At 41.5% G+C, this 17,385-nt stretch overlaps 1 protein-coding gene across 2 annotated transcripts; it reads left to right on the forward strand.

Annotated features, from left to right (window-relative positions):
* The first annotated feature begins 1,572 nt into the window (after nucleotides 1–1,572).
* On the forward strand, nucleotides 1,573–16,476 carry frg1 (FSHD region gene 1). 2 transcript variants are annotated; one of them, XM_086034637.1, is made up of 9 exons: nucleotides 1,573–1,698; nucleotides 11,394–11,461; nucleotides 11,572–11,694; nucleotides 13,554–13,611; nucleotides 13,706–13,820; nucleotides 14,809–14,913; nucleotides 14,989–15,080; nucleotides 16,159–16,269; nucleotides 16,379–16,476. In XM_086034637.1, the coding sequence occupies exons 1-9, from the start codon at nucleotides 1,655–1,657 to the stop codon at nucleotides 16,413–16,415; spliced, it is 753 nt and encodes a 250-aa protein (XP_085890763.1). In that variant the 5' UTR covers nucleotides 1,573–1,654; the 3' UTR covers nucleotides 16,416–16,476. The 2 variants fall into 2 exon arrangements, with proteins under 2 accessions (XP_085890763.1, XP_085890762.1); XM_086034636.1 differs by lacking the exon at nucleotides 1,573–1,698 and adding an exon at nucleotides 10,750–10,920.
* Nucleotides 16,477–17,385: the final 909 nt, after the last annotated feature.

Below are 17,385 nucleotides of genomic sequence, written 5' to 3' on the forward strand. Positions count from 1 at the left end.
GCAACGGCATACATTCCCACAACCGTGCTCAAGTTGATAAAACCACACAATTGTAAATTCTGCAATCGCTTAGTTAGGTGGTCGTTTGTTGGATAGTTAGTTAGTCGGTCCGTCAGGTAGCTCATTAGTCAGTTAGCCTGAAGATCGGTGGCTGGAAAGTCGTTAATCAGTAAGCCTATTCATTCATTTAGTTAGTCAACCAGCCAATTAGTCAGTCAGTCAGTCAAGTCAATTATAAGTCAACCACGCATTCAGTCAGTTAGTCAGTCACCCAGTTAGTTGCTTACTCAGCTAGCTAGTGAAGTGAATTTCTTTGATGTGGACAATTCCGGAAGTTGCCAGGAAAACGAAAATACAAACTTGTACCTACGGCAATCCAAAATTCCGCACGTGATCAAACCTTTCCTGCTTGGTTATTTATAGGGCAGAAGAATAAATAGCTAAAGTTACTTCTTAATGATTATGCAAAAGGTATCCGCTTACACCCCAGAAGCTCCGCCCATCAATCAAACTGGGTTTGACATCAAAGCTTAATCCAATTAGGAACCGTTTTATGGATTAAATAGCATCACATTCCCTTCTTTCATCCATTCATTCAGTCATTCATTCATTCCAACCTCTTTACATGCTACACTATATTCCACTTCCTCATTAACTCACTTTAATGTCATGGCTATTTTGCTATGACAAACAAACAAGTGGCCAGCAGCGTGTATTTGCTCAACCACAGATGGGGGAGGCATCCGATAGGTCAACAATGTGAAGCATATTTCAGATTTCTGGGGAGATTTCCCGGCAGCCGAGCTTCGCAGTGCGACAGGAAGTGGCACCGCGAGCTAATGCCATCGTTCTCATCACTCCTCCGACGCACTTTTTATAGACGTTGTGTATATGCTAATAAACAAAGAGTTACGGCACAGTAAAAATCTGGCGGGTAAACAAGCAACCGGGGCAAAAAAAAATACGGTGCGAGTCAACCTTGAGGAGAGGCGGTGGTGCAGTGCGGCCGTTCACCGCCGCCAATGCTCATGACATTAATTAACACGGCGCCGCCAATCATGTCGCCCATCTGTTTTAATCACAGCCGCCACCGGGATGAGACTCGCTTGCCTCTTTCATGCGGCGAACATGCGGCAATTTTGACCATTTGTGCCTTTTTGCATAGAAGTCGTCCAAGCGCGAGGTCCCGCTGGCTAACAAACTGACAAACAGTCATTTTCAGTTGTGGAGGATTTATTTTCCTAATCACTTTCCCACAGACACCTATGGAGTTGTTTTTCGAAAGTAAAAATCAACTTTGTTTTTATTTTATTGTGTTCCTTTGATTTAATGATTTGGGGATTTTTAAATGAACTGAGTTAACTGTTTTTCATTCTTTTTTCACTTCTCATAGTCATGTATTTTTCTTTTTTTCGGTTTTTCAGTTTTGAATGTATTATTGTATGAACTGTTTCTAATAATTTAACACTTTGGAATCGTCCAAAAAATAAAGAAATAAACGGAAGTCTCAAAAAGTAGAAACAAAGTAACAAACAAACAACAACACTAACGAGACGAGACAACGAGGGACACCTGGACAAGACGCGAGGAGTGGCCGAGGGAGGGCACCAAAACAAACCACAAGAAAACAAGACATGACATGAAACAAAACTGAATGTATTCAAAACAAGACAAACCTCCAGATCATGACATATGCCGGTGAGTACTATTGTTGGGTTAGGGTGTTCATTGCTTCTAAAACCGTGACTATCTATGCTAACCATTAGCATGTCACTGCCGTTTTGCATTGTTTGTCCGCATCGAGCTACGCAAGAAAATAATAATTAGCCGAATGACGGCCGGTATCTTGAAGAACTCTCATAATGTTGTCCTCTAATGGCTGCATTTGTGTTGTCTCTGGATGGCTGTGGAGTGTATTTGAGTCTCCACGTGTAGGAGGAGGTCGTTGCAAATCAACCAGCCATTGTTGATTGTTTACATGTCATCCACAACATCCAATTGGAGACTTTATGATGGCCTGGCTTGTGGCTCATAAGTGTAAATTACAAGGATAGAAAATAGGAAAAAACAAAGCGTGACAATAAGTCATGAACGGACTCCCACTAAATTCCGGCATGCAGGCATCTAATTTTAGTCAATCACAGCCCAGATTTTTACCCAATACAGTTTTATACTCATTTTAAAAAGATTTAGTTATGTTCTATTATTACTAGGGATTTTCAATACCAATTTTTTCAGGCCAGTACGAGTATTCACTCTTTGAGTACTCACCGATACTGAGTACCGATACCTCTAGTACTTTTGGTAGATTTCATTTCATTTCACACAATGACAAAATTGTGAACAAAGACCTTTCTTGGTGACACAGATGATGACTCTGTGCGATATAGGGCCAACTACTGGTGAGGAAGATTTGCTCAATGTCAAATTTTTTTGCTTAAAATAAGGCCACTGATACCTGAATAGCAAAAATATGCATATGATTAATGGCCATTAAATGCATTGAAGAAAAAAAAAAAGGGTGATTTTTTTTTTTTTTTTTTTTCAAAGCCAAATCCATAAATAATCCGAATCACGGTATCTGATGGTTATATGTTTATGCAGAAAAATAATAATAAATCTATTTTTATTGAATTCTGTATTTATGTTTAGGTTTTATTTGCCTTTATTTGAATGTAATCCTAAACATTTATGTGTAATAAATCAGACTTTCTTTAGTGTACCACAGATGAATTTGTTGCTTGTGTTGGTTTAATACATGGGAAGAGGACCTTGAAAAAAAAAGATTAAATCGCAATCGCAATATTGAGGGGTGGGTGGGGGAAACGCAACGAATTATTTTTCAAAATGGTGCAGGCTTAATCAAAAGCGTGTTACTAGTACCAAGTTAAAAGCATGAAACTTTGAATGGTTGCCTTTGGTGTTTGCCGTGAAGTGAGTCCACACCTTCCCCGTCCTCTGCACGTCCTCCTCCATCCGCGTCCTCTTTCATTATCCGCCCATCGTCGCTGGGACCGCTTCCTCTTAACTCGCTCTCTCATCTACTTTACGGCCGTCTAATTGGATGCCAATCAGAGAGGACGGCTGAGGCCAGGACATCCTGAGTCACGTGACTAAAATCACGGCTTGCCAACATCCAGTGCATTGAGGGAAATGCATTTGCAAAGTTGCCTTGAGTGATGTTGTATGGGTGATTTGTGTTTGCTTTTTGGTTGACTTAGTTTGTTTTTTTCATTTATATTTTCTAGTATGCCACCAATAATTTTTGTTCTTTTTCTTCAGTTTTGTATAGGTAACAGTATTTTTGTTTCTTAATCTTTGTGGATTAAAGCAATTTACAGCAAATATTTCATCTTTTGCTTTATTATCAATAATTGCTGTTTTCAATAATTTTACACATGTATTCATCATTTTGGGGTGACGGATTTTTTCCCAAAACCCTAAAAAAAATTACTTTTAATGATATTGTGTAATTATAATTTTACCCATGTGATTAAAAAAATATGATGGATTTTTTTTTTCTAAATTTTACAGTTGTAATACAGTATGTACATGTATGTGATTTACCTTTGTAATGTTGGTTTTAATCATGTTTACTATCATGTTTTGAAATATTTTTTACAAAGATTTACAGATTTAAAAAGATATAGGTTACATTTTTTTCCCTTGTTTTCCTCCATAGATTTTTTTGTATGGGAAGTCAACCCAAACATCTTTTATTCAAGAATATGTTCCCAGCAGGCCCACTAGTTGAAACACGGCATTCTGATTAATTTAGCATTTGTGCAATTTGAGTTAAGCAGCAAAATGCGCTCGTTTTTAGCCATCTCTGGGGGCGGCCATTTTGTCTTCTGTCGACTGAAAATGACATCACAACTGCACACAACAACCAATCACGGCTAACCTGTTTTCTGAATCTGAGCCGTGATTGGTCGTTGTGTGCAGTTGTGACGTCATTTTCAGTCGACAGAAGACAAAATGGCTGCCCCCAGAGATGACCAAAAACAAGTGGATTAACACTTATTCCACAAACGCAATATTTATCAGAATGCCCTGTTTCAACTAGTGGGCTTGCATAGAACATATTCTTGAGAAAAAAAATGCTTGCGTTGACTTCCCCTTAATACATTTATTTTAAAAGCAACCTGAGTGTTACAACTGTTCAGCAACTCAAATGCACGTTTTATGTTGAAAACCATCCCCCGCCCCTAAGCACTTGACTTTACCGCGACTATTCACCACGTAAGTCAATAATTTTAAACGCAGCAGGCTGATGGGTGCAAAGGGCGGGAAAGTGCCGGGCGTCCATCCACGGCCCCGCCGGTCACACCGGCGTCCCCTCGCCGCCTAATGAAAAATCCGTAATTACCGGCGACCCTCGCAGGCCGAGGCGCTATTGGTCGCTCGGTGGCCCCCGCGGGCGTCCTCTGGGCAAGGTCCCGACAGGGCGCCGCAGCCCTGGACGTGGCGGGAATATTCACGAGCGATGCCGTCGGCCTTCCATTGATTTGTCCGGGACAACTCGGGACGAACGGTCGTCTCGAACGACCGTGAGTCTGCCTTCAAAGTCGTCGTGATCAATCTGCCTCTCGGTTTAACGCGCAAACGCAAGTCCAAGGGCAAACGCGTAAGAGATTTTAAAGGCGCGAGTCACAAGAAGGGCAAAAAGAAAAAAAAAACAGTCCACCGAAAGCCAATTCAAAGCCATGCTGTTAAGTCAATGACTGCCGTGGACGTTTATCTTCATCAAGTGCAATGCGAGCGTTTACCGCCACGGTTGTCAACGGCTAGGCGCGGAAGAGGGTCTCGGCCAGCTCGTCGTCGAAATGTACGCTTCTACGTAACGGTGATGACAAATAGTCGTCAGTTGGCGGTGACGTTGCATCTGGTTTCCAGATCATCACAGCTTTTGAGTCGAAGATCAAGATTAGGCCGTGAATCTCGGCTTGTTACGAGGCTGAGGAAAACGCGGACAAGTTTAGGCACCTGACACTCGAACGAAGTATCCATATGTTGGTGTAAACAGAGTAGCGGTATTTGTAGGTAGTAAATGTTGACCATGTTTAATATTTCAGATTGTCGGGGTAAGCGAATGAGTCGGTCACTTGGTGGGTAAGTCGAGAAGTTGGCCAGTTCATGAGTCACCCACTCAGTCTGTCAGGTGGTCAGTAATTCAGTCGTTCAGTTTATTAGTCAAGCGGTGCACTCCATTTTGTTCCAATTGCTTGATTAACTGACAACGGGCAACGTTTTTGACAATCAATTCATTGATTGGTTTGACAAACTTTTGAGCCGTGGTCTATGCAGTCTCTCGCTTTCTCTTTCAATCGCTCTCTCTGCCGGTCTCTCTCGAGTGCTCTCATTATTTAGCAACCACCTCAACTGGATTTCTTTTTCCCTCCAATATGGCAAAATTGATGACGAACAACAAGGAAAATTAATTGGCTCGGCTTTGGCATTTAATTAGCGTCTAATTATTTTCCCATTCTTCTTTGTGCCGAGTCGATTAGCTGGCACGCTAGGAATCCTCAAAAGCTCATTTTCATTCATTTGCTTTTTTTTTTTTTTTTTTTTTTTAACCAGGCGCCGCCAACCGCGTTGAATGTTAAATGTGTGTGGGGGGGGCCTGACCAAGTTGTTCATGTCATTTCTGACTGGCGGGACACCGCGTCGTGTTCGCATTATCACATGCTTTTTTTTTTTTTTTTTGCCAGTACCGATTGGAATTGAAAAAGAGACTAGGTAGACTAGAGATTTCAACATGGATGCATGTAATCTGTTTTCAAGCTTTAACTGCCCTTCTTTGCAGAGCTAATCATGTAGTTCGCAGTTGAAGATCACTAAACAAAAGATAATAATTGTATGTTGGAACCCCAACAATGTTCAATCAAAACGTATATTTCATCTAAAAGTCTGCAAAACTTAATGCTAGCATATAATGGCACAGATAGCCTCGTGGGGATTAGCATAGCAACTGCGGCTATTACAAACCTTCAAACAACTGCTAGTCGAACAGACAGAGCAGAAACGCATACACTGGGTTGTTTTCCTAACCCGCTCGCTGGCTAGCTGTGGACTTTGAGCACATTGGGTTACTTCTGCCCAAATTTGGGTTCATTATTTTGACCCATCAGATTGGGATTAGAATCGCACGGGCGGAAGACCTGAAGCTGGTGGCAATTTTGGACGGTTGTGAAGTTGAAGTAAATGACTCATTGTTGTCGTCCCTTTCAGGGGAAAGTTGCTTCTTCTTCTTAGAAATTGTTGATAATTTTTTTTTTTTTATCGGTTTTTAACCACAGCTACACTGATAACCTGCTAACCTATTTCTTGGTAGCTCTAACTCCTCGGTATGGGTGGTTTTTACAGTTTGTTAGATCTAGACCCAACTTGCTAGGTCAAATCCTAAAACCAATGTGCCGAGTATAAATAACTCAGCGCTCGATCCCTTTTGGCACAGCTCTCTCTGTCTCTCTCTCTCTCTCACTCTGTCCATGCTGCAATGAGACTTGAGTAACATATTAGCATATGGTAATGACGGCGTCATGACGGGGTGTGCGCCAAAAGCCTTTATCCGCGATATATCGCAGGGTGTCTCTTTGTAACACACACACACACACGCACGCACGCACGTACAGTACATAACCTGGGCCACTCTGTGGGAAGTATGTAATTGGTTTTCCACACAAACAAGGCGTGAGACATGTTGTTGGCTCGTCACAGTTGCGGATTCAAATGAGCAGTTTCAAGGTTTTCAAGATGCGAGCCATGTTTGGATTTTTCACGCACTCAGCTGACTGTGAGGACGACCACAAGGTCTCATCTTCGATTTTGATTTTTGATGATTTCAACTGACCGGCGTGGACGACCGCGTTGCTTTCTGTGGATCCTGCATTCGTCCGTCTGGTTTTCAGTTTGGGACTTTTAGCTTTGAGCACCTGACGTTATAGTCCTTAAAGCTGATCACGTAGATAGCTATGAGGGTCGTCTGTGTCGGTGCAGCGATGTAGTTTTACTACCAGATGGCTGCGGTGATAATGATGATGATGACGATGATGATGATGATGATGATGAGCAGCAGCCGCGTGTCAGTGTCACTGGGATTCAAGTGTCTGCATTATGAATGTAAAAAGCTGTTTAAAAATACACTGAAGCCTTTTTCAATTATTCACGCCCCCCCCCCCACACCCGCAACTATGCCAGCCAGCAAATCAACAAAATTAGCCTGTTTTTTTTTTTTTTGTCTGTTGCAAATCCAAATTATTTTGACCCCAAAGTATATTTTTCCAATAAAATATTATGCTCTTCCACTAGATGACAGAAGGCACATCATTTAACCTGTATATTCACTTTTTGTAGATCGTTCTGACGGGTGGTATGCCGTGACATTTTTTTTTTCCGATGTCAACTATGTGCCTTGGCTCAATAAAGTTTGGGGAACACTGAATTAGTGGAGCAGCTCTGTACATGTGGTACATGCAGCAGACATATCGGAAAACATAGAAAGCCATGCACCATGTTGACGTGTATATTCACCAGTGGATGCAGCAATTCATCTCGAAGCTGCCAATTTGCACTCGTCTGCAGATCCGTGTATGTGGAGCATGCAGCGGACACAAAGACAAATAACCACACGCACACACTGCTTGATCAATTTTCACCGAGCAATCCAGTTTGTGTTTATCATGTTATTAGAAGATCATTCTTACAGCGCTGATAGCTAATCTGATTAGCCGATGCGAATCGATGCTGACACTGCAGCCCTGCTTACCTTTTGGCTTTGACATGATGGTGTTTGCGCGGAGTCTGGCTGTCACTTAAAAAAGTCAAACCTAGCAGCTAGATGATCTCACAATCTGGGAAAATTCTGAACGGCTTACTTACAGAAGGATTTTGTGAAAGAGAAAACTCACAAAAGATTGTATTTAACTCATTCGTGTATGTATTTGTTTTAATTCGTTGGATTTAACACTTGATTGGTGGGCGGGCACTCCAGACACCAAAACGATGTACACAAGCAATTAAAAAGTCACTTTTTTTGATAATGTGTCACCTTTAGACCATGAGTGTGTCTTAATAAGGGCAGTCTGTGTATCGCATTTAAAATGAGTTCAGAGTTATTGCCATTAAGGCTTTGGATGACTTGGGGAAGAAAATAAAATTAAAAAAGGAAACAGTCTTCATGCATTGCTCTTAAAAAAGCCAATGAACCAGAATGCGTGTGTGTGTATACTGCCACCTACCGACGTCATGCGGTACTACAAGTCGTCCAGGAGTCACGTGAATACATTGACGAGTGTTGAATGCGTGCCGGGCAACATTGTGAAAAGTGGTGAGCGCGTCTGCATTACAGTCAAGAGGTTCTGGATTCGATCCCCCACTCCCAAAAACATTCCGGGAAGATTATCTCAAGACTCCAAATAATTATTTTTAGTGAATGTGTGTTGCTCCAGCTCACCAGCATGCCTAGTGACAACAAGCGCTACAGAAACGAATGCCCGGAAGAATGGATGAAAGATGGAAGGATGTCAGAAAGTAGCTTCAAATACAACACTATTGACTGGTGATCACCGCAACTCGGCATGGAATAGGCTCCAGCTCACGATAAAGACGTTTATTAGCCCTCCTTATTCGATAACATTATTAGACATTATGAATATGCATCATGGGGATTATTAGCCTGTCTCACCTCTGCTTCTACGTGAACATAATTTGAAAATGCCAGTTAGCGTGTGTAAAGTAATTGAACACATTAACGGTTGACAAAACGGAAGCAAAATGCGAGCTAATTCCCGTAATGAGCTATGTAGGAACCTAATTAGTAACACCCCCTGCGGGGATTTTTTGTAGTTTTCATTATTCTCCGCCGCATCAAGATCTTTCCTCATGTCGCTTCTTTTTTCTTTTAAGTAAAGATGAGCTCTTTTATTGTAACACGGTAAGAGTGGGGGTCAGCCTTAATGGTTTTCACGGCGGACTGGAGCGCGCTATTTCTCTGCTTCACGCAGCTTTGGCTCTGCAACTGCAGCACGGCCCGTGCAGTCATTGTGGAGGACAAGTTGCCCTGCTGGTTATTTGGAAAATGGAGCTCAAAGAGGATTTACACCTATGATGCGTGGCTGCTGCCTGCAAAAATCCTAACCTGACAATTGACATATTGTCCACTGTCATAAAGTGTTTCAATGCGAGGTCTACTTAAAGACTAAGTGTGAAGTAAACTTGGGCAACCCTCCTTTGATATCATATTTTGACGGCTAAAACTATTTTCAGCATACTTTTGTTAGTTTTTCTGACGCAACCCACCCAGATTCATAGTTAGACCTATAGCAATGCGCTTAACAACGAAAATGCAAATGTTCGGCAATCTCCGGTAATCTTCGGCGAGTGGCGTCATTGGAAGAGCTCGAGTCGCCAGTCGCCCATTGTATTGTCACGCTTGCCGCTCTTTGTCATTCTTATTATTTTTTTTTTTTTCTTCTTCATTTATCTTATTTAAATATTTTTATGCCTCGGCGCTGTGTGGCGATGCATTGTTCACATTCAAGCTAACAGTTGTTTCAGTGGCCAAAAGACAAGAATAGGGCACGTAAACGGACCAGTTTGTGTTACAGTTTGACTTATTTCCACTTTAACCCACTCCCGATTCCAGCTGTGGCCGTCCGGGCAATGCCAGTCCAGTGATTTCGTTTTTCCTGTCTGCAGATCCGTCAGAAGCAACATTGAACTGTTCAACTGCATACCTGTTGAATTCTGAAATAAACACTTGAAACAAAACGTCTCGTTTACATCTCCCGATTGGTTGCAAGACATTGTAAACAGTAAAAAGCAGCCCATCGGAGGGAGCCACTGCCCTACGCATGAGGTGGCATGACTTTGTTGGAATCAATAGGTAATCTTATCGTGCGTAATTTACAGCACGGCACAGCATCGAATTTCAAACAATAATGCTAGGCTTTTAATCGTAGACTATTTAGCTTGCCATTCCTCATGTCAGTGGGTCTCGTCTCAACTCCGTGTCAGGTGTTTTTCGGGAACAACGTTTTCCTCAACCTGAGCATATGGCTCGTACGTGCGGTCCAACATGCATTATGCCAACAACCTCCTCTTCCTCCAGCTCTTCAAACATCTGGATCCCTTCATATACTTTCGAAATATCACTTTCTGAGTCCGTTTCTGGGTGGCTTTATACAGTTTCCCCATTGAGCGCTGCCAACGTTGTTCTTTTAATGACGTCCCACTTCCGGTTTTGAGCTCGTCAGCCTCTCACTTCGGAAAAACTGTGATTTTTGTCAAATATATGAAATAGAAATCTTTTTTTCATGCTTTATTTTTGTATAATGTTTAATTACTTTGCTTAAATTCATTTGGCATTTTCTGACTTTACTGCACATTTGGGCTTTAACGGATAGAGGTAAATTCAACCGCCTTTAAGATTCTCATTAAATGATTGAGAATTAGACAAAATCAAAATACCAAATTCTAACCCTTATCTGGAAAAAATACACAATGTGTAATTTTACAAATGATCTGTTGTTTTTCAGTTGTTATCATGAACATTTCTATTTAGAGTTAGGGTTATGCAATGTGGAGCAGAAAACTGTGATTAAACCGATTGTACAACATACTTAAGATAATTAACATTAAATTAGGAAAGCCTAAGAATGACATTACAGCAAGTCATCTACGAGTTTTACATTGGGGTGTTAAAATGTGTTTTACTTAAAGAGCAGGTTGTGCGCTTCAAGGAGAAAGTCGAGCTCGAAATTGGCTGTGCCTCTGCGGCCGCCGTATTTGTTGTCACAAATTTCCGCCTCCGTCTGCGTAGCATCGCTATCTTGGTAATAGTCTCACTTATAACACAATGGCGGAATATTCCAGCGTTAAATCAACCAAATTGGTTCTGAAGGGACAAAATAAAGGGTAAGTCAAGACATCTCCGAGGTAGATACAGCGGCGTGGCTTGAAATGACGATGTCGATTTGGTTGGGGCTTCAGCCATTTGTGCTAAATGCTAACAGGCTAAAGTAGTAGTGATGGAGTTAAAACAAAACTAGTTGTACTTGTTGTGTAATATGGTTTTCATGTGTTCATGTCACTGCAAAGCCTGAAAACATTAGTAAGCAGACCAAGAAGTGGAAGTGAGATAAGGTTATGTATTTTTTAACCGAATTCGGCGATGACATGCTGCATCCGCCATCGATGAGTGTACTGTACATGTGTGCACAGTGGTGTGTGTGTTTGCATGATGTATTTATATACGTGTATATGTATATATATATGTGCTTTTATTTTTTTTCCGTGAATAAATAAGGAACCAAATGTTATAAGGTAAAAATAGAAAATGGGACTGAGTTACACTTTCCAATGTTTCCACTTGATTCCGTTATTAATAGGAAAAAGAAGAAGGACAAAAATAAGAAGAGAAAGGCTGCAGACGATGAATCCAAACCGGATGTTGTCGGTATGCGCACGTCCTATTTTTTTAACGATAATCACAACCCAGTCTTGACATTTCACATACAGTTGTGTGTTTATAAATGTGGATTCAATTTCTTTCTCTTTCATCGCCAGGCGGTTGGTGGGCCATCCGCCATTTTAGCGACATCATGGGCACGGTCGCCATCGAGATGCACAACAATTCGTACATCCACGCCCTGGACACGGGGCTTTTCACGGTCGGCGCGCCGCACCCAGGTGAAGCCGCGGGCATTTTTTACAGAGTAAAATGTCAATGATCCTTGTTTGGTGCTGCTGTTTTGGTTATCAACAGAGTGCCAACGGGCTCAGCAATAACCCCTTGAATGTCCATGAGTGCAAACTGCGTTCTAGGTCCTACCTTTCATCGTGTCAGAATGGAGACATTTATTTGTGGGAGGTGTTTATTCATACAGTCGTCTTTGAGTTTCTGTTTTCAAAGTGACTAAGAGGCTTTAATTGAAGTTAAATTAATTTAAGTTTTGATTTCCCAAGTGGATGACGCACCACCAGCCACACCACTAGAGAGTGACGTCCTCCATTTGAGGAATGAAGGAGGAAAAGCAGCACACGCACACATCTCACTTGAAACGTAAACATGTTTTGCTGATGTTTTCTGTGTTCTAACTTCTTAGAAGCAATGTAGAAATTCAGCTTTGCGATGTCTTAACGCAGATGTAAGACGGAGTGGCCGAAGAGGGGTCGAGTCCGGGGCAAGGATGGGAGAGGGGCTGGGGGTAGAGAGGAGGCATTTGCCGCCGTCACATAGCGGCGTTCAATTTTTATATATATATTTTTTTTAAAGCGCTCATCAGAGGAGCTAGAAAACTGCAGAGAGACTCAACCCCTCCCAATTCCCCGTGTGTCTCCTTCCTCACATTCTCCTCATTGCCAGGAGATCAAAGAAGCACACCAGCTGGAATTTACAAGGGGAAAGAGGACTTATTTTGCACTTTAAAAAAAAAAAAAAAAAGATTTCGTAACTCCTGCACATAGAGGACATCCTGCTGAAAATGTTGACGTGGTCATCTACTTAGTTTCTCTGGTCCCAAATTCCAGTGGAATTTTTGATGGAAAATGCAGTCCATTCCTGAGTTTTTAATTCAACCATGTGCCTTTGAGTGCATTTTGCAGTCAGCTGTGGAATAGACGTCCAAGTTCTGCTACTGGTCTATTAATCACTGAATGGTTTGGTTCGTGAATACATTAAGGGAATGCTAATTGAATATGACCCTGTACGGCTTTGAGGTCTGCACATTCAGGTCAGTTAGTGGAGGACAGAGTTCCAAACAAACATGGTGAAGCCGCATTTAGCTGTAATGCTGCATGCAAATGGAAGAAGCTGCTAACAGAAGTGAAGTCAGGCCCGATTGTAAATGCTTTTAAATCCACTTTAAAATCGATGCTTTTTTCCCCCCTTCCATACCTATGATTAATGTCTTTCAAAGCATCTTTAAAATACATTTTTTCAAAATCTTGGTTGTTTTTTGTGTTAATTTTAGTCCGCTTTTTTTTTTTTTTGCTTTGCTTTTAAATGTCTTTAACTGTTTTGTTTGTTTGTGTGTGTGTGTGTGTGTGTGTGTGTGTTTTTTTTTTATGACATACTTTTAAGTCATTCACTGCCAGACATTTTCATACCCACAAAATGTCTTGAGTGTTGAGTTTTCATAGCGACTTGGAGTCTTTGGGTCTTTTTGAGGTTCAAGACAACTTGTCATCTTTTAGTGTTAGTATTTAGGCAGTGACTTTATACTTTTTAAGGCAACTAAGCGTCTGAATGTTACGTTTTAAGGAGGCTATGAGCCTTTGGTTGAATTTGAGTTTGCAAGGAAAGCGAGTGCCTCGAAGTTTGAGTTTTAAGGCGAGTAAGTATTGCAAAAGTAACAAAAAGCAAAAGCAATCTTTTTTTTTTTTTTTTTTTCATGTGACCCCTCCTCCCCCGCCACCCCCCCGAGCCTCGAGGAGCTTTTTGCATTATTAATGACTTAGAAGGCAGGTGTGAAGAAATTATGCACATTTTTTTTAACAATACTGCAGCAGAATGTTTACACTAAACACTCTTTGTTATTGTGTTTCAGAGGGCGAAGGACCCGATCCCCCTGAACAGTTCACTGCAGTCAAGCTCTCAGATAGCAGGTGACGACGCAATCTATTCTGCCAATCTATGAACCCCAAATCATGAACATAAATCCCGACTCTTTTGTCGTCGGTACTCTTTGCCCCTTTCCAGGATAGCCTTGAAGTCCGGCTACGGGAAGTACCTGGGCCTCAACGCAGACAACTTGGTGGTGGGCCGCTCCGACGCCATCGGATCCAGAGAACAGTGGGAGCCCGTTTTTCAAGCGGTAGCTAACCACCCCACTCGCTAAACTTCATGTTAAGGCCACTTAGTGCCTTTGAGGTTTGCTGTTTTTAGGTGACTAAACCTCTTTGAGCTTTTAAGGCCACTGCCGTGTTTTAAGGAGAACAAGTTGCCAGTGTTGACTTTTAAGATGACTAAGCATCTTTGAGGGTCTTTGTTGTTGTGATGTGTTGGGGTGTTAACGCGTGTCTTTGTGTATTGAGTTTTCACTTAGCATTTTTAAGTGTTTTTGATTGCTGACTTAAAGTGAATAAGTATGTATGTGTCTGAGCTTTTAAGGCAAAATTGTATGAAGTGTTGAAGTTTTAAGGTGGAGAAATGTCTTTGAGGAGATCAAATGTTGTTATGAGTCGGTGTGGTTTTAAGGTAGCTAAGCATCTCTGATGGTATTTGAGTGTTGAAGCTATAAGGTGACTTAGCGTTGATTAAGTCTGAGTGTTGACTTTAGTAGGTGACTCCATCCTTGATTTTGTCTAAAAATGTTTGTGGGTTGAGTTTTTATATGGCAGTCAAGTGTCTTTGAAAACACTCCCAACACGCTTCGCTTGCGCCTTAAAATGACAACAACCAATTGCTGTCAAGACAAGATGTATCTATCTGAGTGTTTTTGTTTTTCAAGTGACCGAATGTGTCCTTGAATCTTTCAAGAAACCAAGTGTCTTTGTCATTTTGAGTTTTTAAGGCAACTAAGCATCTTTGGCTGTTTGAGTGTTAGGTTTTTAGGAATGACACGTGGATTAAAGTCTTTGGGTGAGTTTTTTTAAGACCACAAAGCTCGTTCTCAGCGTCTTTGAGAGTTGAATATTTAAAGCAACTACATCTATGAGCGTTCAGTCATAGGCATTGAGTCTTGCCTTTTAGTGTCTCAAGTCGAAAATGTTTCAAGGCAACTTGGCCGTCTTTGAGTGTAGCGTAGCCCTTGTGAGAGCTGCCCTCAGCGTAAAAAAAACAATTGTTTCCTGACGGATCAGGGCAAGATGGCGCTCCTGGCCGCCAACAACTGCTTCATCTCGTACAGCGCCAGCGGCGACATCGAGGCCACGAGCAAGACGGCGGGCGACGCCGAGATGGTGAAGGTGAGGCGCGAGCGTCGCCGGTTCATCGCAAACCCTCACGTGACCTCTTAACGGCGGGCGTCTGCGCGATCGCAGATCCGCTCGTGCGTGGAGCGAGACGCAAAGCCGAAAGACGACATCGCCGACGAGGACAGAGGCAACGTCAAGTCCTGCGAGCTCAGTTACGTGTAAGTATGGTGGACATTCGCTTTGATGATATTTTCTCGGGGTTTAGAGTTTTCTTTCACGAGGGCTGCTTTCTTTACTTAAAACTTGTAACACGGTCCAAATTGCGTTACTGCCGCTTTTATTTCTCTCTATTGGCTGGTCAGCTGACTCCGCACAGGCTGCTCCGTTTTACACCGCACTTGATTTGCCTCTGACTAATAGACTTGGATTCACGTTAGTGCAAGTCAGCGCTTTTCTCGTTGTGCTCATCACTTTGCTTCACTGTTAAGTCCACGCGGTCGGAGTACACCGAACAGGATATATTTCCTTTCGAGCATAAAGCATAGCATTATGACAGTTACTCATCAAGAAAGTCAAAGCACCCCTCAGTAGTTTTCTGTCAATATTGTATAGAGTTGATCTCATGTGCAGGGTGCTCGGAAAGCCAGAAAAGTAGTTTGAAATGACCTCGAACAACTTTGGACACGGCGTTGGTTTCGCTCACACGCACGCACACACGCTTGACACCATGTTGACAAGCAAATTGCATCACTTTGTGCGCGAGCACGCTTCCGAGTCGACACGCGCCAATCAAGACGCGCATCACATGGAGCAACCGTTTACTGCTAGCTTCTCCTTTTCGTCCGCGCGTGACCTTTTGTTTGTTGTGATGATGATGATGATAATGGCCAGCCTTCAGCTTGAGTCTCAACTGCAAAAATAAAAGGTATTTGAAGGGGGGGTTAGCAAAAAATCAAGTACCAACTATTCGTCCCTGTGCTGCAGCAATTTACTGCAGCTTGATAGAATTGTGTTTACAAATGAAATAGAAGTGTGGATATATAACAAAATATGTCCAACAAAAATCTGGGTTTTAAAAATGTATATTTCTGTTGGAAAAAATAAATTGCTAAAAATAATAGTTTAGTTTGGGAGGCGAGGCTTATTTGAAGCATCAAGTGTGAGTGATTGGTTGTGAGTGTGCTTGGTATGTGATTTGTATTGTCTTGTGGATTATTTATTTAATGAATATTTTTTTATATTATTACTTGTATCTTTTTATATTAATTATATTTTAATAAAAATGTGACTTGACAGGAAGAAGTTTCAGAGTTTCCAGGACCGTCGCCTCAGGGTGAACGAAGAGGAGCCATCCCTGCTGAAGAAAGCCAGACTAGATGGAAAGTTTCACGAGGCTTTGCTCGACAGGTACCGCCCAAACAAATGTTTACACCATGCTACACACACGTCACTTTCATTTACACTCACTAATATTTGTGATGCATGCCATGATGTTGGCATATGTTTATCATTACAGGAGGAGCAAAATGAAAGCCGATCGATACTGCAAGTGAACTGTTTTGTTTGTGTTTGTTTGTTTGTTTGTTTGTTTTTTAATAAACATGGTCTTGCCCATTTGTGTTTTGTGCATAATTTTTATTTGTAGGTAAAGGATTCAAGTGAATCTACCGCAAAAATATGAAATATTTTTTGTAAGTCGTGAGTCTATAGTTAATGGTGGCCTAAAAACACCTCAGCAACGATTCAGTGCCATTTGTCAAAATCACATAAACATTGCACTTTCTTCATAAGCGTTGTGCAAGTGTCTTTATGTCACTCAATGCATTGAGGCTGTTGTTTCATTTCAGGCAATCACACTTTTATCAGACCTGATATACCCACATTTGGCACAAGAATACAATGTGTGCCTTATTCAATGTTTTCGACTTCCCATTCCCCCCTCGTGGTGACATCAATGCAACCTTACAAGACAGTTCTGCGTGGAAAGAAACATCACGCTAATAGAGATGACGTTTTCATATTTTTCATTGATCATATTTTCGTCATTGAACAAACATTGAATAATATTTGTGTGTATATATATATTTTTCCCCCCACAATTTTTACAATAGTACAAATTTACATCATTTTTAATAGTCTACATTCATCTAGCTAAAAACGTGTCTCACGCTTGGACTTAGATAGCTAAAAATTTCTTTTTATCAAGAGGAGGAACACCTATGTTAACTTCTACCTACTCTAACCTTGTTTCATAGCCGTATTTGGAGGGGTGTTAAATTTTTCATCGATTTATTAGAATCAGAATTGATCGATTGCGGTTTCTCCTCACGGTGTGATAAGCAAAACGAAAGCATCCCTCGTGAGCTACTTCCGTGTGGAAAGAACCATTGGCTTCTCAATGGTGTTTAGAGGGGTGTTTAGTTTAATTTCACATCGATACAATTTTACCCAGACGTATCCGCTCCTTTGGCCAAAACCCAATTTAAGCATGTGGTTATTAATATTTAAACAAATGACAACTAT

This window comes from Filicampus tigris, chromosome 6 (genome assembly GCF_054856515.1).
Source record: "Filicampus tigris isolate MCC_2025a chromosome 6, RoL_Ftig_1.0, whole genome shotgun sequence".
In the NCBI taxonomy this organism is placed as follows: Eukaryota; Metazoa; Chordata; class Actinopteri; order Syngnathiformes; family Syngnathidae; genus Filicampus; species Filicampus tigris.

Excerpts from the sequence above, each read along its gene's own strand:
- frg1 (XM_086034636.1), top strand. The coding sequence starts at position 10,862 with ATGGCGGAATATTCCAGCGTTAAATCAACCAAATTGGTTCTGAAGGGA. Across the intron at positions 13,612-13,705 it reads GTCAAGCTCTCAGATAGCAG|GATAGCCTTGAAGTCCGGCT; the intron begins GTGACGACGCAA and ends GCCCCTTTCCAG. Across the intron at positions 13,821-14,808 it reads GGGAGCCCGTTTTTCAAGCG|GGCAAGATGGCGCTCCTGGC; the intron begins GTAGCTAACCAC and ends CTGACGGATCAG.